Source organism: Schistocerca gregaria, chromosome X (genome assembly GCF_023897955.1).
Source record: "Schistocerca gregaria isolate iqSchGreg1 chromosome X, iqSchGreg1.2, whole genome shotgun sequence".
In the NCBI taxonomy this organism is placed as follows: Eukaryota; Metazoa; Arthropoda; class Insecta; order Orthoptera; family Acrididae; genus Schistocerca; species Schistocerca gregaria.
Genome location: NC_064931.1, coordinates 36535514 through 36559951, shown reverse-complemented (window position 1 = coordinate 36559951; position 24438 = coordinate 36535514). Strand labels below are relative to the sequence as shown.

Here is a 24438-nt window from a genome sequence, read left to right as displayed (position 1 = left end):
TTTTTGGTTGTCTGCGATGATGGGGGACAGTGCATTGCCTCTAATAAAATTTCTTCAGCAATGTGGGCTGTTGGCTGAAGTCGTGAAGAAATGAGACTTACTAAAGTTTTGGCGTCTCTGACCAGAGATAGCTATATGTGGATATGTCTTAAGGATAACAGGTCAAGGGACGTGTTTGATTGCAATTTTGATTTTCTAGTGTGTGAGTTTTTGCTTTTTTTGTATTTGTGGTAGGATTAAGTGTGGTGCTGGCAAAATTTCTGAGATTTATAGTGTGGTAGCAATTGTTTCTGTCGACCAAGGGAAGTGATCTATTCCAGTGGATTTTGTGTGTAGTGGAACTTGGGAAAGTTGTGGGGTCTTGTCATTTTGGTGTGTGTGTGTGTGTGTGTGTGTGTGTGTGTGTGTGTGTGTGTGTGTATTTAACTGACCCCACCCAAAACGCCCCCAATTTCCTACACTTATCTCGTTAGTTTGATTAGGTTTTCTGTGGAAGGTGTGTGTGTGGGGGGGGGGGGGGGAGGGGGGTTTGATGTATTGTCATGTTTGTTATGTTTATGTAATTAAGTCATAGGTGCCATATTGGAGTCATAGTGGACGGTCGCTTCCTCCATATTTGTGACGTCATGGGTCAAAGCAGACGGGTGGAATCAGGCGCTTCCGTATAAGCTACTTAGTAAACAACCTCTTTACCCAGTTGACAAATGTTTTAGAAATGAAAATGCTACTCTCTAACATATAATTTCTAGTTTTACCTATTTCATGTAAACTAAATTACATTGATATAGTAGTTCATATAGAAACGTGCGCTTATGACTGTCTATTGCTGCAAGAGCTCAATGATATTATTATTATTATTATATTATTACTATTATTTCACTGTTAGTTGTCTTTTCAGTGTAAAGAATTACTATAGATAACTTTGGTGCACAAATGAGGTGATATATTCTTATTCTGTTACTGTAAATTAAAAACAAACTTCAGTGAAAAGTAAGAAAAGCAGCAAGCAATAATGAGAGACGTTACGAACATTGAATATATACCAGTATATGCTGATATAAAACCTCCACAAAGAAAAGTTTCATTAAAAAAAATCAAATATAAAGATGGAAACTGCATTTTTCAAACACACACACCTTGCATATAACTGTTTTCCTTGACATCTTGATGCAAAAATGAAATGAGTTCACTTAAAGGGATTTTTCTCCAAAGCACTTATTGTCATGTTTATAAAACTGTGCACCATGTCTTTGTAATGATAGGACATCTACCTCAGACGTCACAATGGCAAAGGGTAGCCAAACAGCATCATTCCAATGGACCATGAAAGGAATAGTGAATCTGTAGGAGGCATATAGTTAATCTCAACATCTTTAAATTCACGTGATTGGTGGAAAATGTGTCTTGTGTACCAGATTTTGTAGAATTTGAAAGCCACGTTCTGCTCATTTTGCAATTGTTCCGAAAAAGCATTTTCACGAGTTTCCATAGCAACAGTGCTCCCATTTGCATTCATTGGAAGTCTCTTCATTAGAAAGGTGATAGTAGCAATGACTAGAAATGCTCGTTTCAATTGAGTTTCTGAAACTGTCATTGTGCTGTACCTGTATTTCAGGAAACCTTCATGCAATTTTATGTGAATCTTCATGTTATGAACCATAGTGGAAGGAGTCTTTAATTCCTTGCACAAAGTCTTGAAATATTATCATTTCCGTAAGATATCATTGTTTCTTCTCTGACAATTCCAGGTAACATCTTTTGACCACTCCTGCATTCTGGAGCAGTAATTACACCATGACTCTTTAACTGTTCTTTCTCCAAGTCCGATGTGCTCTAAGACACCATCAGTAGAAGCTACTCTGACAATAATAAAAACTTGAAACTGTCCATTACGAGCTGAATTCTACATTTCTGAGTTAGGAGCTCCTTATATCGGAAAATTGGTTGCATTGTTCACAGGACACTCCACACAATACAGGGTGCTAATATGCTCTTTGCTTCTTCACAGATCAAATAACATTAAGGTTTCTCAGAACACAGTTACAATATAGCGATGACATTTCCAGTAATATGATTGCACCACACATTACTACTCACTGCAATTACCACCTTTATAATAAAGAGACTTCCAACATATAAAAACGAGCAGTGTTGCAATGGGAGCTCATGAAATGGTTTGCAGAAAGGTTACAAGTCAGGCAGAATGTGGCTTTCAAATACAACAAAATCGGGCACACAGGACACATTTCCCAGGCATCACATGAGTTTAAAGATGCTGAGATTAACTGCATGCCTACTGCTGATTTACAATTCCCTTCATGGCTAGCTTGGAATGATGCTGTTTGGTCCCCTTCTCCAATGCTACATGTAAGGCAGATTCCCATCATTACAAAGACACAGTGAGGAGTTGTATAAACATGACAATAAGTGCTTCGGAAAAAATATCATCTCTCACATTTAAGTGAACTCATTTTGCTTCTGCATCAAGATGTCGAGGAAAAGAGTTATATGCAAGGTGGAAGGGTTTTAAAGTTAGTTTCCTTCTTTATATTTGAATTTGTTTATCAAAATGTTCTTTGCAAAATTTTTATATATGTACATACAAGTACATATTTAAAGTTATTACTGTGTCTCATTACTGCTTACACAATTTCTTATGTTTCATTTAAGTTGTCTTTTTAAGTTGCAGTGACCGAATATGGATATATCACCTCATTTGTGCACCCACGTTGTCCCTTAATTCTTTACACAGGAAAGACACTTAACAGAGAAATACAACATATACACTGAGAAAAATGATTCATAACTGTTTTCAGCTCTAAATTGTTTACAGGTCTGACCTAAAGGTCAATTTTTCAAGGAATACACGTTTTTATTATTAATGCCCTGCAGTGCTAAATGTGGGTGGCATATGTAACTGACATCTTCATTTTATTCTTTGACAACGAATAAAGTTAGTTTGGATATTATTCTTTGCAGTTAAGATTGCTGACATATATAAACATTTCATCAAAAATCATATTTTGATTCAATTATCTATGTACCCCACAGGACTTTGAAATTCGTCAAATTTGACTTTTTTGTGATGGAGTCATCTTCAAGTGAAGTCAAAAACTACTAATTTCAATGCCAAAAGTTTGTCATTGTTATTTATACTTAATACTAGCACTAAAGAGTCATAGTATGTAAGATGAAGTCTGTGTTTTTTCCCCTCTGCGAAGTTATAATTAAAAAAAAAAATAAATATCACACATGTAAAGCACATCACGGAGAAAGAGCAATTCTCAACATTTTTCATAAAAAACAGAGATGTATCGTACTTTTTATGCAATATATCAACTTAATGACCCACACAGTACATGACTAAAATACTTCACGTCTGTAGGTCACCTCATTACTAAATAGCAAGTGCCTGAGAATACGGAAACTGGTTCCCAACTAATGACTGGGTACCCACACATGAATCTTCAAACCTGAATTTATCAAAAATGGCTAGAGTTAGAACAGTGTTATTTGGCAGTTTTACTACTGAGACATGTGGGCATCAATGTTCCAAATATGACTAAATTCTGAAATAGCCACCTTTTCACAGCCTGTGAGATTACACGGAATGAAGCATACTAGCTACTCGTAGGAATATGAGATCGGGGCATTACGCATAAAAACATTTCTACATACCGAATAGCTTCTTGTATATGCACGTCATGGCTCCTTCTGGGGTATACACGACGATCTTGTCTTCATCTCTGATTTCGTATTTCAAACCTCCTTCAGTCACTATTTTACATTTCACTGACTTTATATGATTCTCAAGTTCGTCGTCAGGAATACGGTCATTTAAGAGTTTCTTATTTCTAACAATGGTGCATGCGGCATTTCTAACAAGAGCTGCCTTCGCTGGGAGACCAACAGTCTGAAACACAATCGATCTCTTAAATTTTGATCACGAAGCGGAATTACGGAACAGTGGTAAACCAAGTAAATTAAGAAGTAACAGGCAATTTCAGCTTAGAGGACACTATTCAAATAAACTGCTGCTTAGTACAAAATTTCCTTACCTCTTCACCGTCAACAAACGCGACTATTGCAGGCATTATTCTGTTGCCACTGTCATCGGCTATTATATCAACTTTCCCATCCTGAGAAACAAAACGTAAAATAATGTCAAAGTTACATTGATATCATCTTATTAGAACGTTTCTCACGAATACATTCGAGCTAGAAGAATAATCGTTCATAACTTCACTTCTGGCACATTAGAAACTCTCAGTGAACAACAAATACGAAAAACATTACCAACCTTACAATACGCCAAGCATGCTGAAGAATTACCCACGTGAATTCCAAAAACACCAGCCATTTTGCTAGTCTTCGCCGTCGACAAACCTTACACGAGGCGAGAACACCACACTACTGCCGCCAAAACACAAATATTCACATGTCTTTGTTTTCCTCTGCATAGCGTTCAAAGTAGTATTCTGCTGTCAAAGACGTAATCAAGGAAGTTAGAAGGGGAGATATGTCAGTCATAAAAATAAAAAATACGGAAATATTCAGTAATTAGTACGAATTTCATTTTTCCAGATGCCACTAGCGAAATAGCGCATATTAAAGAAATAAAAATATCAAGACTGAATTGTTAATTGATAACATTTTCATAAAAAAACAAAAATGAAATTGTGATCCATATTATCTTTCGCGTTTCATAGTGTTTTTTCTGTGTAGCTTAAAAATATGATATTAGTTAATTGCAAAGAGTGCTATTTTCCATCAACTCGTTTAGTATAATTAATTCCGTAAAGGAATGTCTGTCGGTAATAACGCGGATAAGTCAAGGCTGTGCATAAACAAGCCAAAATCGTATTGCCTATTTATTTGTGATCATCTCACCAAAATTAAAGAACAAAGGAGTGGGATCATGTAGAAATGTGTAATGAAAGAAGTCGGATATTTCCATATATGACAGACGTAATTAGTATTTGCATTTCTAATGGGTGAATTTTTCCTTGTGAACTGTTATGATACCTACGTATTACGAACGCGAGATCATTTTACTTTGTGTTCGTCCTTAGTATCCGAAAGATTTGCACCTCCTGCTGGGCGATAAATTAGTGTTGTAGAAGCTGTTTAAAGTCGTAGCAAACACCGTAGTACCTTGATCTCTGTTGTTAAACAATATTTGTATGTAATTTCGTCAGTGTCATTCCAACCCAACTTATCGTGCTTTAATAATTGGGACATGGATGTAAGAACATACTAGCAGTGCAGGACTGAATGAAACAAATACTGCACTGTATGACCATAACGAATGTTCCTGATGTGTTGCTACATTCTCTTTCCACCTTTAAAACTCTGCAGCAAAAGTTAAAAGTGTGTGAATCACATACACAGAAAGCATATGTGGCACTGGCAACAATAAAATAATTTGGCTTCTACAGAACTTCAGCCTAAATTTGTATTCTCTCATGCATACGTATCTTTCACCTAGACAATGGTACCATATTCTTTAAGGTCTTCCTTCATTATTTTTTTCCGAGTTGTGTTACAAAAAATGCCGCAACACTCCGGTCACAATTTTCAGTTTTTACGTTTTCTCACAAGGAGTCAATTTCTTCCTAGGCTATTCGCCTAAATAATTCACTGAAAGTACTTCACAACCCACGTTATCGCACTAACTACGGAAACTCAAAACCACTTTAGCACGATGACAACCAAAACTCAAATCAACACAATATTACCCGTTAAACTCAGTACGTCTACATTTACCACCAGAGGGCACCAGCAAATACAACAACATGACACCTACAAACACAACCAACTCAAAAACTCTGCATCGTAGTGACGTCACACACCACAATACCATTACGTCACGGGTCAAAGCAGACGGATGGAATCGGACGCTTCCGTTGATCCAGCCAGGAGGCATAAACAAAACAAAACAAAAAACTTCTTTAGGTTGGCCATTCCCACTGCTTGTTCTGTCATTGCACATTCAAGAACGTAATTATGAAATTAATTTCACTGACGAAAGTGCTAATGATAATGTGTGAGGTGGTGATGGTTGGCACAATTTTAATTAAAATCTATACTACAAACGTAAATTTCCTATCCAATCCTCATAAAAGTATATTTATATATTCTGTCTGGTATATTTTGAGTTATTTAGTTTCAATGTCAAGTAGTAAGGGGTACCCTTTACTACTTGAAATTAGTACAGTTACTATGCACACCTCCTTCTGCATGGAAAGAAACCTGATAGTTTCATTATATTGCACTGATAAATGAAAATGGAAGTGGCACATATACACACTTTCATGTCATTCTATGGAAGTCTCTAGGATACAACACATTTAAGTTAAGAAAGGTTCCCCTACAGCCGAGGTCACCTTGACTGCTGGCTGGTGACAATCTGGGGTAGGAAGGGAAAAGGTTAGTTGGAGGATGTGACGTCATACTGCATATTAATGCAAGGGCCTACTAAATTAATTTTCTGGTGGTAAGTCCATTGTTTTATATAGATTAGAATCACAATTCTAGTAAATTTTAGTTGTTTGCAGAGCTGTAATTTCCACAGGGTTCTCATATACTTCTACATCCATACACTGCAAGCCATCTGACAGTGTATGGCGGAGATTGGTAGCTGTTCATCTCTTACCAAGATGACTGAACATAGAAAATGTGGCAGAAATCAGAGATGTTTAACTTGAAAGGATTGCTTTGTGTTGTTTACATAGAATGATCCATTAATGTCCTTTTTCATTACATTCCTCACAGAATCAAGCAAATACTTCCCGCCTCCCTCTCCTCATCTGATCTAATCCTCTGGAAACTGATTTAGTTGAATGTCAAACATTGCTCACATTGAAGCTACCACTTTGGAAACAGCTGCTGACATTTCATCTAATGTATTAAGTGCTCTAGGTTGCTGTATGTGTACCCATACATGCAAAAGTAGATACGTCCAAAAATAATTTACTCTTCCTCTGATAACTAAATTATAACTGGGAATTCACACACAATGTTCTACAGAGAACTTTAAAGCATCGCTAACAAGCTATACCTTTGGCCGGATTCAAAGTTCTCATTTTTGTATGTGCTGGCAGTTTATTGTGACAACAGAAATACCACCCTGTAATTTGTATACGGTTAGAAAAACGGTGTATTTACATATTGTAATGTGCCGTTATTGTATATCTCACATTGTGCCTGAATTTTATTGTAAATGACTAATACATTTTTTTAAATGCATGACATGGAGCTATCTATCTTTCTTTGCACTACAAGTTTCAGCATTATTTATTCACCAGTTAAATGTCATAGGAATCAGAACAATCTACATGAAGATTACCTACCAGCTGTCCACCTGGATGAATGGCCACTACCAAACTATAGCCAAGTGCAAAGTAGACCACCATGTGGCACAACATGCAGCTGAACATAACATGCCTGATTTCAGTGGCTGCTTCACTAATCAAGCCATCCACCACCAGCTTTTCTGAACTGCACAGATGGGAGTTACCCTTACAACACATTCTGTGATCCTGTAATTATCCCAGACTCAACCTATGGTAACATACTGTCCCCACACCCTCCACCCAACATTTCCCACTCTCTCTGTCCTATTACCTGCTCCCCATCCTCACCGCCTACACTCTTTCTTTGCCATCCTCTGCTAATGCACCTGCCCATCTTTCTCCACTCCTCTCCTTTTTCATTCCATTTTCCCCACCTCCCTGCTCCACAACATCCTGATACTGTGCCTGGTAGCGTTCTAGTACCTGCACACCCCGCAAGATGGCACTCCTCTCTTCCCTCACCTATACACTGCTAGCACTTCCCCTTCCCCACCCCACTCAAGTTACTGCTTCTATCTCACAGTGCTTCTATCTCACAGTATAGTTGCACTCCAGCCTGTGCTGCCAGAGTTGGCAGTCAGGAAACGATGGAGAGGCTTCGTCCTGCCATAGCCCTCAGTAGTTCACAACCCCACAATAGACCACAGCAGTCCACCCACTCCACTGCCGCCCCACACCAAACCCAGGTTTATTGTGCAGTTCATCCCCCATTTGCCCCCCCCCCCCCCCCCCCGGGAACGTCTCATACCAGAGACGAGTGTAACCCCAAATGTTTGTGTGGTAGAGTAATTATGGTGTACGCGTACATGGAGACAGAATTTGTGCAGCAATCGCTGACATAGTGTAACTGAGATGGAATAAGGGGAACCAGCCCTCAATCGCTGACGCTTCCCACTCGGGAAACAGCGCATTAGACCGCACGGCTATCTGGGCGGACTATGCGTGAGGTGTGCTTGCTTGTAGTAATGAATGGTGTGTGTTTCTCTTTTTCCAATTGACTATGGCCAAAAGCTTATGTGTAAGTGTCTTTTAATTGGGCCTATCTGCAACTTAGCAGGTTATCTGTATGGCAAGTAGCAATCTATCTTTTCCTGCTCTGTTAAAAGTACCAAATACATAATGTAAAATAGGAAAAGATGGAAAAGGTTTCACACAAAGATGAAAATTCCAGGTATTGAAAATGCAATCTTTTTATCAAAACAAAGTTATTTATCAAAATGCAAGTACAGCTACAGGTCTCTGATTGTTAACAAAAATTCAGTCTTTGAAGCAATTAAACTATGTGTGTATATGAAGTACAAAACATAAAAGGTGCTACTGAAGTAATTTCATTCTTCTATAATATTGTTAAAAAAATACAGATTATTGGCACTACTGATATATCTAATAGGTTAAGATGCACATCACAACAAGCGAAGTTTGATTACTGCACTATGCTTTAAAGAGAACAAAATGTGTGTGCATTATTTATCAAAATATTTAAAGATCTGTTGTATAAATTATGAAACACATGTAACATTACTGTTGACCTAACTTCCAGCTTGTAAGTGCACTTGCCAAGGACTGAAAAATGCTGTCACTCAGTTCAAACTACATGAAACCTCAATGAAACAACATTGATACACCTTCACACAGGTTGGAAATGAGGGTTGATATGCTTTGAACTATCCATTTTCAGCTACTTTAGAAAGTCAGCCAAACATTATAGTGCATCCATGCTAAGGTATTAACTTTATCTTGTATTACAAAATGTTCTTGATCTTCTGCTGACATTGCTAACTTATGCTATTACATAGTGGAGACTACAAGAATCTTTGATGAAATAACATGCTGAACAGTAGACTGTGACTGTCACAATCTTAATTATGGTGACTTCCATGGTTGATACTACCGAGCGTAATGATGGTCATTTGACATGGTGACTACCATTACCCTGAATGTATGATGGGTACTGTTAAGGTATGAGGCTACTTGACACTTTGCCCCTATACAGGGTGTTACAAAAAGGTACGGCCAAACTTTCAGGAAACATTCCTCACACACAAATAAAGAAAAGATTTTATGTGGACATGTGTCCCGAAACGATTAATTTCCATTTAAGAGCTCATTTTAGTTTCTTTCACCTACACTCAATGGAGCACGTTATCATGATTTCATACAGGATACTCTACCTGTGCTGCTAGAACATGCACCTTTACAAGTACGACAACATGTGGTTCATGCACGATGGAGCTCCTGCACATTTCAGACGAAGTATAAGTACACTTCTCAACAACAGATTCGGTGACCGATGGATTGGTAGAGGCAGACCAATTCCATGGCCTCTATGCTCTCCTGGCCTCAACCCTCTTGACTTTCATTTATGGGGGCATTTGAAAGCTCTTGTCTACGCAACCCCGGTACCAAATGTAGAGACTCTCCGTGCTCGTATTGTGGACGGCTGTGATACAATACGCCATTCTCCAGGGCTGCATCAGCGCATCAGGGATTCCATGCGACGGAGAGTGGATGCATGTTTCCTTGCTAACGGAGGACATTTTGAACATTTCCTGTAACAAAGTGTTTGAAGTCACGCTGGTACGTTCTGTTGCTGTGTGTTTCCATTCCACGATTAATGTGATTTGAAGAGAAGTAATAAAATGAGCTCTAACACGGAAAGTAAGCGTTTCCGGACACATGTCCACATAACATATTTTCTTTCTTTGTGTGTGAGGAATGTTTCCTGAAAGTGTGGCCGTACCTTTTTGCAACACCCTGTATGTCACCATGATACAGCAAAATTGTAACCAGTTCTCCCATTTTACATACAGTTATAGGTAAGAAACGAGCTCCTGGCCAGGCCATGAATGCCAAAGGGCTATCCACTGGCCACCGTGTCATCCTCTGCATTGCAGTGTCAAGCAGACGTGTTATTGAGAGACATGTGATCAGCACACTGCTATCTTGGCCTTTTGGCAGATTTTCTGGACAGTGGAGCCACTACTAGTCAGTCAAGTAGCTCCTCAATTGCCATCACAATGCTGAGTACATCCCATACCAGCCCTCCACCAAGGAAAAATCCTTGGCAGTATGGAGGACTCGAACCCAGGTCCTCCGTGTGCCAACCATTTATGCTGACCAGTCACTTATGTAGGCAGATTAGGCATAAAATGTAATTGTACAAATTGCCCCTGCATTGTTATTGGTACACGAAATTATAACAAATTACCCCAATACACCTCGTGTTTCACAAAACTAACAAATTGTATCATACGTCATGAAATTGTAACAAATTGCACCATATGTTGCTAACTAAGAATATGTATACATCTCAGCATAAATGACAATGTATGAAACAATTTCTTAGCAGTTTGTGTAACAATGACAATGAAAAGGGCTGTCTGCTACAGTTTTGTGCAAGAATGTTTATGAATGTGGCTATTTTTGATAACTTTGTGTAAGAGTTGTGATATCTTGCACTTTCGTGCAACAACGGTGATGAATGGGGCAATTTGTTACAATTTTGTAAAGTAGTGCTGATGAATGGACCCATGTTTTGGAATTTTGTTTGGTGTTTGGGATACTGTTTAAGATCCAGATCCAATAGCTGATACTCACTGTTGGGTTATAGCCACATGTGTCAACTTCTGCTGTTAGAATACTATTTGAGATCCAGTAGCTGACACTCACTGTCAGGTTATGCCACATACACTACAACCTTTTGGTATTAGAGTATAGTTTTGAGATCCAGTAGCTGAGACCAACTGACAGGGCATTATTTTTTTAATTGTTGAGTAAAATCATACATTACAAGTAATGGTAGTTGTACTGAGCAGGATAATAGCAATCATCATGTAAACTTACTATCATGACACCAGTAGTATCCAACATGCGTTTGAGCTCATGGTAGACACCTTAATTGGGCTAATGGCACTCGCCATGTCACCTGACCATCATTGCCCTGATAGCACCACCATGCATTTGGCATAGTGATAGTCACCATGACTGAGGTAATGGCAGTTAGGCATACACATACTGTTAACTCCTAGTGTTAAGAATACTATTTGGGATTCAGTAGCTGACAACCACTCTCTGGTTATATCACATACACACACTGTCACCATTGATTCGGGGTACGGTGGAATTTGTTACACTTTTATGTAACATGGGGATGTATTGTGGCAATCAGCTACAAATGTGCTGTAACATAACGATGCATAGGGCGATTTGTTGCAATTTTGCTGTAACAGGCCTGTGTATGGGGTAAATTTGAAATTTGTGTCAAGTTCTATGGGACTAAACTGCTGAGGTCATCGGTCCCTAGCCTTACACACTACTTACTCTAACTTATGCTAAGGACAACACATGCACCCATGCCCGAGAGAGGACTCGAACCTCCAACGGAGGGAGCTGTGCGAGCCATGGCAAGACGCCCTTGACTGCGCGGCAGTGTAGGGGGTCAATTTGTTACTATTTTACTGTAAAATGGTGATGTATGGGGCAAATTGTCATGTACTCTCCACTGTGCAGTAACATAAGTTAGCATTATCAGCAGAAAATGCCAAACATTTTCTACTGCAAAATGAAGTTGATACACTAACTTGGAGTCTCTATAATATTTGGATGACTCAAAAGTTGTTGAAAGTGGGTAGTCAACAGCTTAACAGCCCTCATTTTTTACGTATATGAATGTCTATTATTACTGTTCAGTGTGCTAATTCAAAGTGTCATGTATTTTCCACTGTGAGACAGCAGTTTTCAACAAGTACACACTTTAAGCTATAAGTTAGATCAGCAACAGTGACAGTGACAGTGTGTTTTGTAATATTGTGGAACAAACCCTAACTTTTTGATAAAAAATGTAAACAATTTTTAGTGTTTTTCAAGTGTGGTACAACAATCGATTTAGACTCGTTGCCAAGCGCAGTTTTGCCTATAACTTATGTCAGTAGTCCAAATAAGTGAACCATGTGATTTTTTAAAATGTTATAGAACAATTAAAGTATGACAGTAGTGACATGTATGTTTGGTAAGTGAAACCTTTACATATTTTGATAAATAAAACAGACGATTTTATTTTGGTACAAAGACTGAATTTTCGACCATGCTCTGTGACCTGCACTTATACTTGCATATTATGATATACAGTCCATATGTGTTTTGTGAAAAAAATCTTTACATAGTTTCATAAGTCATTTTATTTTGGTGCAATAATCGAATTTTTGGGGTATCATAATTTCCGCTCTGTATCGAACCTTATCCAGTTTTCATAGTTATATTTGTGTCTTGCAGTTTAAGCTATACAACACATTAAAGAGCTCATTAAACTGTGCCATTTTAGGTACAGTATGGTATGTTCAAGGGTCAGAAAATGTGATGGTGGCTAAACATGCTACCACAGATAGATCCCAGATCAAAAGTAATTGAAAAGCTAAAGTAATTGAAAAAGCTATAGTAGCCAGGTAATAACCTTCATTATATTTTTCTTGGTGCATTATTTTCTTTTCTCCTAAACTGATGCTTGCTCAGTTTATACTTGCAACACAGCCTCAATTAGGTGTAGGATGAAGCGTCAACAGCTACTGCAGCATTTTATTTTCATCCACATGTGTTTTGTACTATTATCAAAATATTTAGGCATAGAAATAGCATTGCAAACTTAATTTTAGAGCCAACAATCTTGTTTTATGCGTCAGGTCCAAGTTACACAGTAACTGCACTCTTCCAGTAGCTGACACATTATAATAGCTAGCATGTGTTTTGTAGACTAATAATATAGACAATTTAGACTTGGAAATAGCACTGTGACACTTAATTTGAGAGACCATAATCATTTTTAAGTGTCAAGTGTAAGTTATACAAAAACTGCACTCTTCCAGTAACTGACACATCATTTTAACTAACATGTGTTGTAGATCAATAATACAGATGATATAAACGTGGAAACAATATTGGCGTTATCAATATTTGTGCTTAGATATTATTGATAAATATTACAAGACATGGAAGTACTGCAAGTTACACACTTTATGTATTTTTGACAGACATTTTGGATATGGAAATAACATTATCATAAACATTATATTGCTAATGAAGCTTATGTATTTTTGAATTATATTTTAGACTTTAAATTAACATTATGACCTTTGATAGGCATATTATTTTAGCTAACATGTGCTTTGTACAGCTACAGAATAATAATACTGACAATTTAGATTGGTTGTTTGATTTGGTGAGAAGGGATTAAAGAACGAGGTCATCAGTCCCATCAAATTAGGGAAGAATGGAGAAGGAAGTCAGCTGTGCCCTTTCAAAGGAACAATCCCGGCGATTTAGGGAAATCACGAAGAACCTATATCAGTATGGCCTTAAACAGGTTTGAACCATCATCCTCCTGAATGTGAATCCAGTGTGCTAACCACTGCACTACCTCATTTGGTGACAATTTAGATGTGTAAATATTTAATATGGGGGTCCATTGTGCCTTACACCAAGTCAGGTGCAGTGATCGAAATATGGTATGTGAACTGTTGTGATACCTGCATATTACGAACGCGAGATCATTTTACTTTGCGTTCGTCTTTAGTATCCGAAAGATTTGCAGCCCCTGCTGGGTGATAAATTAGTGTTGTAGAAGCTGTTTAAAGTCGTAGCAAACACCGTAGTACCTTGATCTCTGTTGTTAAACAATATTTGTATGTAATTTCGTCAGTGTCATTCCAACCCATCTTATCGTGCTTTAATAATTGGGACATGGATGTAAGAACATACTAGCAGTGCAGGACTGAATGAAACAAATACTGCACTGTATGACCATAACGAATGTTCCTGATGTGTTGCTACATTCTCTTTCCACCTTTAAAACTCTGCAACAAAAGTTAAAAGTGTGTGAATCACATACACAGAAAGCATATGTGGCACTGGCAACAATAAAATAATTTGGCTTCTACAGAACTTCAGCCTAAATTTGTATTCTCTCATGCATACGTATCTTTCACCTAGACAATGGTACCATATTCTTTAAGGTCTTCCTTCATTATTTTTTTTCCGAGTTGTGTTACAAAAAATGCCGCAACACTCCGGTCATAATTTTCAGTTTTTACGTTTTCTCACAAGGAGTCAATTTCTTCCTAGGCTATTCGCCTAAATAATTCACTGAAAGTACTTCACAACCCACGTTATCGCACTAACTACGGAAACTCAAAACCACTTTAGCACGATGACAACCAAAACTCAAATCAACACAATATTACCCGTTAAACTCAGTACGTCTACATTTACCACCAGAGGGCACCAGCAAATACAACAACATGACACCTACAAACACAACCAACTCAAAAACTCTGCATCGTAGTGACGTCACACACCACAATACCATTACGTCACGGGTCAAAGCAGACGGATGGAATCGGACGCTTCCGTTGATCCAGCCAGAAGGCATAAACAAAACAAAACAAAAAAAAAAAAAACTTCTTTAGGTTGGCCATTCCCACTGCTTGTTCTGTCATTGCACATTTAATGTGAAGGACGTGGCTTACCATTTTATTGGACCGTGATTTAACATACAAAGAAAAATTTCGTTGCAGAAATTGCTTCGCCCTACAATTTAAGACCACCAATAGCATTCAGGTAGAATACCATTACCGAGACTCTATCATTTGAGAAACAATCCTGAAAGGTTAGCGATAAGGAGACATTCGTAACCATTCGTTAAATACCAGAAACATGAGTAATAGAGGAAAAATTTAAATTTTAAAAAATACTGAACAAGGGCCTCCCAGGCATTGGCATAAGTTTCGGTGAGATTGGTCATCTTCCATTGTAACTAAGTAAGCATGAACTAGTTTAGAGTTTTCCTGCCCCTGCCAAAATTTTATCCGCAGTTGCTAATTTGGTCTATAGGATTATTTTGAACTTCCTACCAAGAGGGTGTGAGATGCCTCTATACGTACTGCAGTTGCCTTGTTCGGAATCCCTGTCCCTGTCAAAATTTGCATTCCCACTATGGGGAGCAGGAATGTGGATGCAGTGACCTACTTCCACTTTGGATGTCCCTAGCACCATTAGCTCAATACAGTGTCAGTGTTCAACAATCGCTGTCTTGTATTATAGAATTGCACCCGGACAACTTAGTCTGGAAACGAATGTTTTGTTGATAAACTACAAAAATATGTAAGGAGTCAGTCACATTGATGAAAGACCAATATTTCGAATAGAAATCATTTACTCAAAATGCTATGATCTTTATCATATGTTAGTAATTTGAAAATTCTTACTTGTAGTGATACTTCGTAATGAGTGTGTCTCACCCATCTCTGGTTTGAGAATATTTTTTCACACAAGTGACTCATGATTTGGTGCCCCACTTCACTTCCCCTTTTCTCTCATACTCATCTGACCATGTCAGTTTTCGCTACTAACCCGTTCTCTGCTGAGGACGTGTATACACTTCCTGCTATACCGATCTCGAGGTGCTGTGGACTTGTATAAGCTCGCCGTTTGGGCTTTTCTATTGTGCTGTGGACGTCTGCGTCCTGACCTGTTGAGTTCCCGCTGCTGTGGACGTGTTATTTACACGTCTTGCTGAATAAAAATGTTTGGTGTATTTATTATACAACGTATGTGCATTAGTGCGTGTTATCATTCGCAAAAAACGTCATTTCGATATCCTGTATCGTTTATGAGGTAAGACTATTGTTATGACCACGTGATTCCCGATGTGCAAGGATCTGAATGAGTTCATTGCGCCCGACCGTCCGTCGGATATAAAACCCAATAACTAGTGAACGAAATGAGATATTGTTCTCCTCTCAATTTTAAATAAAATTTCGATATCTTACCTACATTTCATTCTCAGCAATTTTAGAGCTAAAATTAACAACATACAACGTTGACGCAATGCACTTTTACCTCTGCAGGCTCTTACAAACTTTGTGCAATGTTTTACTTAATTTGACGTCGCGCAGTAAGTATGATGGATAGCGAAAGAAATTAGATCCTTATTGAGTGAAGATATCAGACTATAAGATGAGCAAAAATCAAATTTTTTCATCTGATTGTTTTCGAAATATCGAATGGTAACTTTTGTGTTAGCAGAAGAGCCAACACCGTGTTGCGAGTGGAGGCCGAAATGCACGCGTTTTAGCTCACGCAGGCTGGCGTGAGGAGGGAAGCACTATACTGACGTGAGGTCTGGAACATGACAAGGAATGAGAATTCAGAAAGTGGACGTAATTAGTTTGATACTTAACTTTAATCCATTAATGATGAACGTCGCTCTTGACTGTACATGATTCACAATATTATCTGTTCAGAATACATACTTGAAGACAGTAATTATAGTGACTGAGTATGGCGCCTTGCTAGGTCTAAGCAAATGACGTACTGAAGGCTATGTTAAACTGTCGTCTCTGCAGATGAGAGCGTATGTAGTCAGTGAACCATCGCTAGCAAAGTCTCTCTAGACTAGAGGTGGCAAAAAATAACTTAACTGATAGAAATAACGGGTTACTGAGAAGTCACGGTTACTGCGATAACCGTTTCTCTGATACAGGCAGTTATTTCAATAACTGTCTAATGTCAACAGTGCCTCGCCCCATCTGTTGACCGAAGATCGTACTACGCTTTCCCTTCAACTCATAGATCTGGCTAGGAACTAGGGAGAGGGTAGACCATTTGGAAGGCGTTCTATAGGCCATGGGAATAACTGTGAGACTGCGCGCCATCTGTTGATAAGGCCTGTGTACTATATCGTGCATCCTCGTTACTTTTAGCACAAACAATTAAATAAAGTTAATGTCCGAGCGGTGGCTGATAGGAGCTTCAGTACAGGCATTAACAAGTACGGTCGTTCCCTTAAGCCACCGCCTCATATGTCAATTTAGCTTGGACGGGTAGTATAAAGAGAGGTACCATAAGGAATTCGAGCGACTATGGAAATAACTGTCAGAGATCTGTATTTTCCTCTGGCAGTTATCTTTATTGCCTCACGGTTCTCGCTCTCTGGCAGTTATCCGGCTACCATTACAGGTAACCTGGAAGTTGGTAACGGAATAACTGTGTGTGTGTACCTGATACAGTGACTCCAGTCTTAGACCCCGGTGATATTTCAGAGACGATAGTTACTTCGGAAATAGCCGCTGGCCATCGCGAACGACAAATAACATGTCAGGAAGAATAACATAATAAGTTGAATACAATAATTATTATCCTCATCACTTGTCAGGAGATTGTCAAAATATGTGAATATATTACAGTAACTGCTAATATTCACAGAACTGATACACTGTCAGAATAAAACACAGTTACGCACTTTCAATAAATTTATCATACACAGAATACCCGACCTTGACTGTTGCAACCAAGTGCTGTAAAAACTGAAATATAGCAGAATTTTTACCTAAGCTGGTCTATCATATCTATATTCATCTACAGAGTAGAAGGGGGGGTCAATGGAAGCGTCCGATTCCACCCATCTGCTTCGGCGTAAAAAGTAGTTGTGGTGTGTGAATGTCATTACGGCACGGTGTTAATGAGTTGGTTTTTGTGTGTGTTGGGGGGGGGGGGGGGGGGGGGGCTGGCCGATCTAGTTTGCAATGCCGGAATTTGCTGGTGGTAATCAATTTTTCTTTTCTAGCTGTGATGTTTTGTGTGTTTATGGAGTATGGAATGTGATTTAATTTATGTAGGGATGATTGATTTGTGGACTTTTGGGATTGTGGTTTTATTTTTCGCAGTTGTAGGTGTTGGTTTTTTGACATCAGTAGCTGTGGTGGACCTATATAGGTCACCGGAAATGACCGATTCCCATTTTCATATTTGTATGTGTTGATGTTTTGCTATCGTCATCTGAGGTTTACCTATGTAGGTCAAGGGAAATGTCCGATTCCAATTTTCGTGCTTTTAGTTGTGGGTATTGGGGTTTGGTATGGTCTCGTATGGTTGACCTGTAGTGTTCAAGGGAAGTGTCCGATTCCTGCAGTTTTTTGTTGGTGTAGCAGAATGCTGTATTTTTTTCTTTTTATTATTCATTTTGTGTTTTGGGATCATGGTGTGTTTTTTTTTTTTTTTACCAGCTTGTCCTCACCCTAAAACCCCCCACCTCCCACAGTTGTCCTGTTGGTTTGATCGTATTTTTGGTGGTTGATGTTATTGTATTATTTATATGTACGTGTTTGTTGCCGTGTGTGTGTGTGTGTGTGTGTGTGTGTGTGTGTAGTGACGTCATGGACACACTTAAAATAGCCATTTCCGGCATATTGATGACGGGTGGAATCAGACACTTCTGTATCAAAAAGTCTTTCAAACACGCTGTAAACCGTACTTTATCCGAAACCAAGTTTTTAATGGTTGCTGACTTGCTGGCAGTTTATTGAAAATGCATGGTCCTGAATATTGGACCCCTTTTGGACCAAGGTAAGTGATTTTAGGTCTTTATGTAGATTGCTGTTCCTATTTCTAGTACTGATATTATTTATTGAGCTATTGGTTGGAAATACTTGTAACAAATTTAATTAAGGAATAAATGTACTAGGAAGCAGTGGTTAGAATACAAAGTTCCTTGAACAGATTCCTATATGATGTTCTTGAATTTATACCACAAACGATTTTTATTACACGCTTTTACATGCAAAAAACTTTTGCTACGTTTGATGAGCTACCACAGAATATGCTCCCTTATGAAATAATAAGAGTGAAAAAAATGTGGTATGCTCTTCCCAACTGAATTTATTATCGAGTTGTAGTCCCAGAAATGTAACACTGTCAACCCTTTCGATCTGCATGTCTTCATATGTTATAAACATGCTGTAGCTGGAGAAATCGAGCAGTTTCCAAATCTCACATAAAACTTGGATTAGCGTACTCACACTTTCCCCAATAGGACTAGCTTTTACAGCACAGGAGTAAACGAATCTGTCACATTACGTAGATTTTTTGTACACTTTATTCTCTTATGTGAGCAGCACAAGAAATTAAGCTTCGAATTTAACCTACAGTACTCAGTTTACATATTACTTCATACTTAAAAACGCACGTTTTTAACATTTTACTTAAACAGTGCTGCGGCGAAGTTTTACGTACTTTCTGATGCAGCTGCGAAGATAATATTTCTAATAGCGACCGATAACCTACAAACATATAACATGAAACACTAATAATCGTTCTAACATCAACTAAAATGTACCCGGAGTTAATAAGCTAAGGTTATGACACGATTCATACGACATTCCTGCCATTTCACACTACTCGCAGTTATACTGATAACTAAACTGATAAATTCCAACTATCACTACGTCGTTATTTAACTCTCGGAGTATTCGGTATTCGCTAGTGAAAAATAACTTGGCAGTTATTAATAACCGTTAACAATAACGGTTATGAGAGAATAACTGGAACTGTGATAACGGTTACTCCAGAATAACCGATTGGCCCACCTCTACTCTAGACTAAACCTGCCGTGTGGCGGCGCTCGGTCTGCAATCACTGATAGTGGCGACACGCGGATTAGACGTATACTAATGGACCACGGCCGATTTAAAGGCTACCATCTAGCAAGTGTGGTGACTGGCGGTGACACCACATTCCTCCCACGCAAAACGGCGTACGATTGTGGTATAAGGCCTCCGCCCGCCGTGGGGAGGACCCCATGTTGACGTATGCGACAAGGTGGGGAGCCTAACAACAGGCGAGGCTGTGCCACTCGCACCCTGCCAATCGGACCGCGGGGAGCTAGGAAACGCCTGCAAACCTACTCCAGGGTGCACGCCAACATGCTGTGTATGCGCCCGTAGAGAGACAGGAGGGGCTGAAGGGTCGACCTCCATCAGGCCGGGGCACCCGACGGGCGAAGACGACATATGGTCCGGAGCGGGCAAGAGTTCCATGTCGGAGGACAACTGGTCACGGGGAGCGATCAGCGGCGCGTGACCCAGGGGGCGCCCGGCGGCTGCAGCGACGCGTCCACAGAGGGCGTCACTGGCGGGAGAACAGGCGGCGGCGGCGCGTCGCCATGGGGCAAAATGGAAGGCAGCGTTGGTAACACATGGGGATGAGGCGAGCCAGTAGATGGGGCCCAGGGCGTTGACCGGACGGCACCGTCGCTGAAGGCAGACGGCGAGCGGCAGATCCCGTGCGACGACAGAGGCGCAGCTGATCGAGATGCCGGTGCACCTCACCAGAGGCCCCCAAAACCAGATACATAGCACATCCGAGGCAGCGAAGAATGCGTCCTTTTAGCCAACGCCGTGAACCTTGATAGTGACGGTAGTATACAACGTCGCCTGGGGCAAAAGCAGGTGTCTGCCGCTGCACAGGAACCTGATGCGGCGGATATAGCAAAGACATCAAGGTTCGATGATGGCGACCGTGGAGAAACTCAGCCGGCGAGCGACCATCTCAGGGCTGAGAGCGATACGAGGACAAAAAGAGCAATAACGCGTCCTCCCGAGAATGCGACTCTTTCAACTTCAACATCTGTGACTTGAAAGTCCTCACCAATCGTTCAGCGGCACTGTTTGACTGTGGCGAAAACGGCGCGGACGTCAGATGTCAAATACCACTGGCATTGCAGAATGACTGAAATTCTGTAGACATGAATTGTGGGCCATTGTCGGAAACAATTGTCTGTGGAAGACCTTGAATGCAAAAGACAGCAGATAACGCTTGGATGGTGGCAGATTATGTCGTGGAAGACAGCTGGACAACAAAAGGAACATTACTGAATGAATCTATCACACCCAACCATCGAGCATTCCAGAATGGACCGGCAAAATCGATGTGTAAGCGTTGCCAAGGGAAAGTAGCTTTTGGCCATGCAAAGAATTTCCGCGGTGGTGCTGATTGTTGTTCTGCACAAACCGTACAAGAAAAGCAAATCTTTGTAATCGCTGCAATGATTCCGAACCAAGTACAGTGCTGACGAGCAAGTTGTTTCGTTCTCACTATACCCCAATGTCCTTGGTGGAGAAACTTTAAGACAGAGGACTGTAACGAACGTGGGACCACGACCCTGGACTGATCATTATCAGAACGCAACAGCAAAACACCACGTCGAACAAAATGTCTCACCTTGTGAGCAAAAAACCGGCGAACCAACAGGTCCCCGATCCGTGACTTTGACAAGGGCCATTGCGTAGCAACAAAACGCAGAACGGAAGCAAGGACAGAGTCGGCAGCTGTGGCTGTAGCGACACGACGAAAATCAATCGGAAACGAGTCGATCACGTCATTGGTTTCCGAATCAATGAACATGCAAGCAAGTTAGGAGGAATCGAGTGCCCTATCCTCAGCAACAGGCAAACGGGACAACGCATCAGCGTTTCCTTGCTTAGCAGTGGACCAATCCAAGATATCGTAGCGGTACTGCGAGAGGAAAATAGACCAGTGAATGAATTTCTGTGCTGTACGTGGAGGTACAGGCTTGTTCGGATGAAAAAGCGATGTCAAAGGTTTGTGGTCTGTGATTATAGTAAAGTGACGACCACACAAGAAATCATGAAACATTGTAACACCAATTACGAGAGCCAATGCTTCTTTCACGATCTGTGAATAATTTCTTTGTGCAGACGAGAGCAATTTGGACGCAAAGGCAATAGGGCGATCGTGCGAGCCATCTTTGTGCGCAAGCACAGCACCGATCCCGAAATCTTATGCATCCACCACCAACAAAAGGGGCTTCTGGGGATCGAATGGCGTAAGGCAAGTATTAGGAAGCAACGCCGATTTCAACCGGCGGAAGGCACGTTCGCATTCGTCGTCCAGACGAACGGAACACCTTTACGGCGTAAACGATGAAGCGGAACTGAAATGGAAGAGGCATGCTGCACATATCTGAGATAACAGTTGATTTTTCCTAGCACACTCTGTACCTGTTTCAAATTCTGTGGTGAAGGCAAGTCTTGTATGGCACGGAGGTGCGTGGGACTGGGATGTATGCCTTGGGCATTGAGTACATGTACCAGGTATGGCAAGTCACTAGCAAAAAACACACATTTCTCCTTCCGTAAGCGAAGACCATTTTGTCGCAAGACCTGAAATAATGTTTTGAGATTGGCTAAAGGTTCTTCTTCCGTCTTTCCGGAGATCACAATATCGTCCAGATAATTTGCTGCAGTAGGGACCGACGCACAAACAGTTTGTAGATATTGCTGAAACAATGCTGGGGCGGATGCACACCCGAATGACAGTCGTTTGAATCGATACAAACCAAGATGCGTGTTAACCACCAAAACGCGCTGTGATTCTTTGTCCACCGGTATTCGCAAGTACACATCTGCGAGGTCCAACTTCGAAAAATATGTGCCTGGGCATAGTTTGTCGAAAAGGTCTTCTGGGCATGGTAAAGGAAAAGTTGCAATCACTAGTTGTGGATTCACTGTTGCCTTGAAGTCCACACAAAGTCTCAATTTGCCGGAAGGTTTTGGCAAAATTACTATGGGTGATGCCCAGAGAGAAGTCTGCACACGTTCAATTACACCTTGTGATTCCAAATCATGTAATGTTTTTGCGATCTCATGAAGCAATGCGTGGAGAACATTGCGCGCTCTGACAAATTTCGGTTGCGTGTTTACTTTCAGTTCCAAATGTGCTTTATAGTTCTTAGCGCAACCGAGGTCTCGTGCAAAAAGTGTGCAAATTCTTCACAGAGGCGATAAACACTGTCTGAAGGCACCGTCTGGTTCACTGATAGGACCTGATTTACTATAGACATGTTAAACAACTGAAATGAATCGAAACCAAACAAGTTCCCTGCATAAGAAGAAAGAAGGACGTAAAATGACACAAGTTTTGTTTGTCCTTTGTATGTCGCAAGAAGGCTGCACTGTCCTAACACTGGGATCTCTTGACCTGAATAGCTAGTTAACGTAACATTTGCGGCACGCAACAGAGGCGTGCCCAGCAGTTTGTAAGTGGCTTGATTGATAAGTGAAACTGCAGCTCCGGTATCGAGCTGGAATTGTATCACTTTGCCGTTAATGTCCAAGTCTACAAAAAGTTTATTGTCCTGCTGACGACAAGAGCGACTGTCTCGTGCAACGTGAACTGACACTGTACAAACTCAATAGCGACTTGACGGGAGTTCCAGCGATGTCGACGCACACTATTTGTGGCGCGAACACAGTCACTGTTAGAGATAGTGGCAATCGGCGGAGTGGAATGAACTACATGAATTTCCATGGGCGAAGTTTCGCGAGCCTGAGTATCCTTGGTTCAATTCCGTTTCTGGCACGAAGCAAAGGGCCTGGAATGGTTTTGAATTTCTGATCTGAGCTTTTTCTGGCAAACACTCTGAACATGTCCTTTTTTATTACAGTAAAAGCAAATAGCTTGGCGTGACGGGCAATTCTCTCGTGAATGTTTAGTAGCGCACCGCGGGCATGATTTGAGCACTGCATCTGCTTGCCGGCGCGGCACACGTGGCTGAGAGCCTGGCGGCAGCGGCGTGGCTGCGCTCGAGGGCTGTTTACTGCTCCGTGCAGCTCGCCCGGCGGGCCGGTTAACCTGACACACTGCTGGCGAAGTTTCAAATGATTCCTGAGAAAAGTCAAGTGTGTCCTGCCGATCCAATATGTCCATCACTTGTTGAAGGGAGGGATTGACTAGTTTCAAAATCTGTTCCCTTATACGAACATCAGAAACGTTCTGTGTAATTGCATCACATACCATAGTATCTGAATATGGGAGTCCACATTGACACTCAAAAGCGCAATCCCTAGTAAGGCCTTGCAAGGTTGCAACCCACTCCCGATTAGTCTGACCCGCCGTACGTTTTGTACGAAAGAAGGTATACCATTTCGCAACTACATTGACTGATTGTTTGAAATATGCATGTAATGCAGACAAAATTTCTTCGTAGGACAGAGTTGCTACGTCGCGCTGGGGAAATAATTTGACTATCACACGGACGACAAAAGAAAAGACTGCCGCTCGTTACCTTGAATTCTGTAGGCGGCGATATGGAAATCAAATTGGCGTGACCACTCCTCCAGCTTTTCAGTGCAGCATCAAAAGGTCTGAAGGTCGGTGCAACTTCGTATTGTGGCTGCGTTAGCGGTGGAGCGGCGGCTGCCGCATCGTTTTGCATTGCAAGTTGACCCTGGACGAG

The 24438-nt window shown here is 40.6% G+C and overlaps 1 protein-coding gene across 10 annotated transcripts in view; it reads right to left on the bottom strand.

The window, feature by feature from the left end:
- The window catches only part of LOC126298657 (heat shock 70 kDa protein 14-like), a 193445-nt gene extending 176560 nt beyond the window's left edge, over positions 1-16885 (bottom strand). The window contains exons 1-4 of one of the 10 annotated variants that reach the window (XM_049990079.1): positions 16586-16885; positions 4301-4478; positions 4059-4139; positions 3679-3913 (exon numbers count right to left, since the gene is read on the bottom strand). In XM_049990079.1, the coding sequence (XP_049846036.1) occupies positions 3679-3913; positions 4059-4139; positions 4301-4360 (376 nt within the window). In that variant the 5' untranslated portion in view covers positions 4361-4478; positions 16586-16885. Of the gene's footprint in view, positions 1-3678; positions 3914-4058; positions 4140-4300; positions 10012-14587; positions 15050-15610; positions 16183-16585 lie in introns of those variants that run through there. The other 9 variants (XM_049990080.1, XM_049990078.1, XM_049990077.1 and 6 more) reach the window with 9 other exon arrangements.
- Between the last annotated feature and the right edge of the window lie 7553 nt (positions 16886-24438).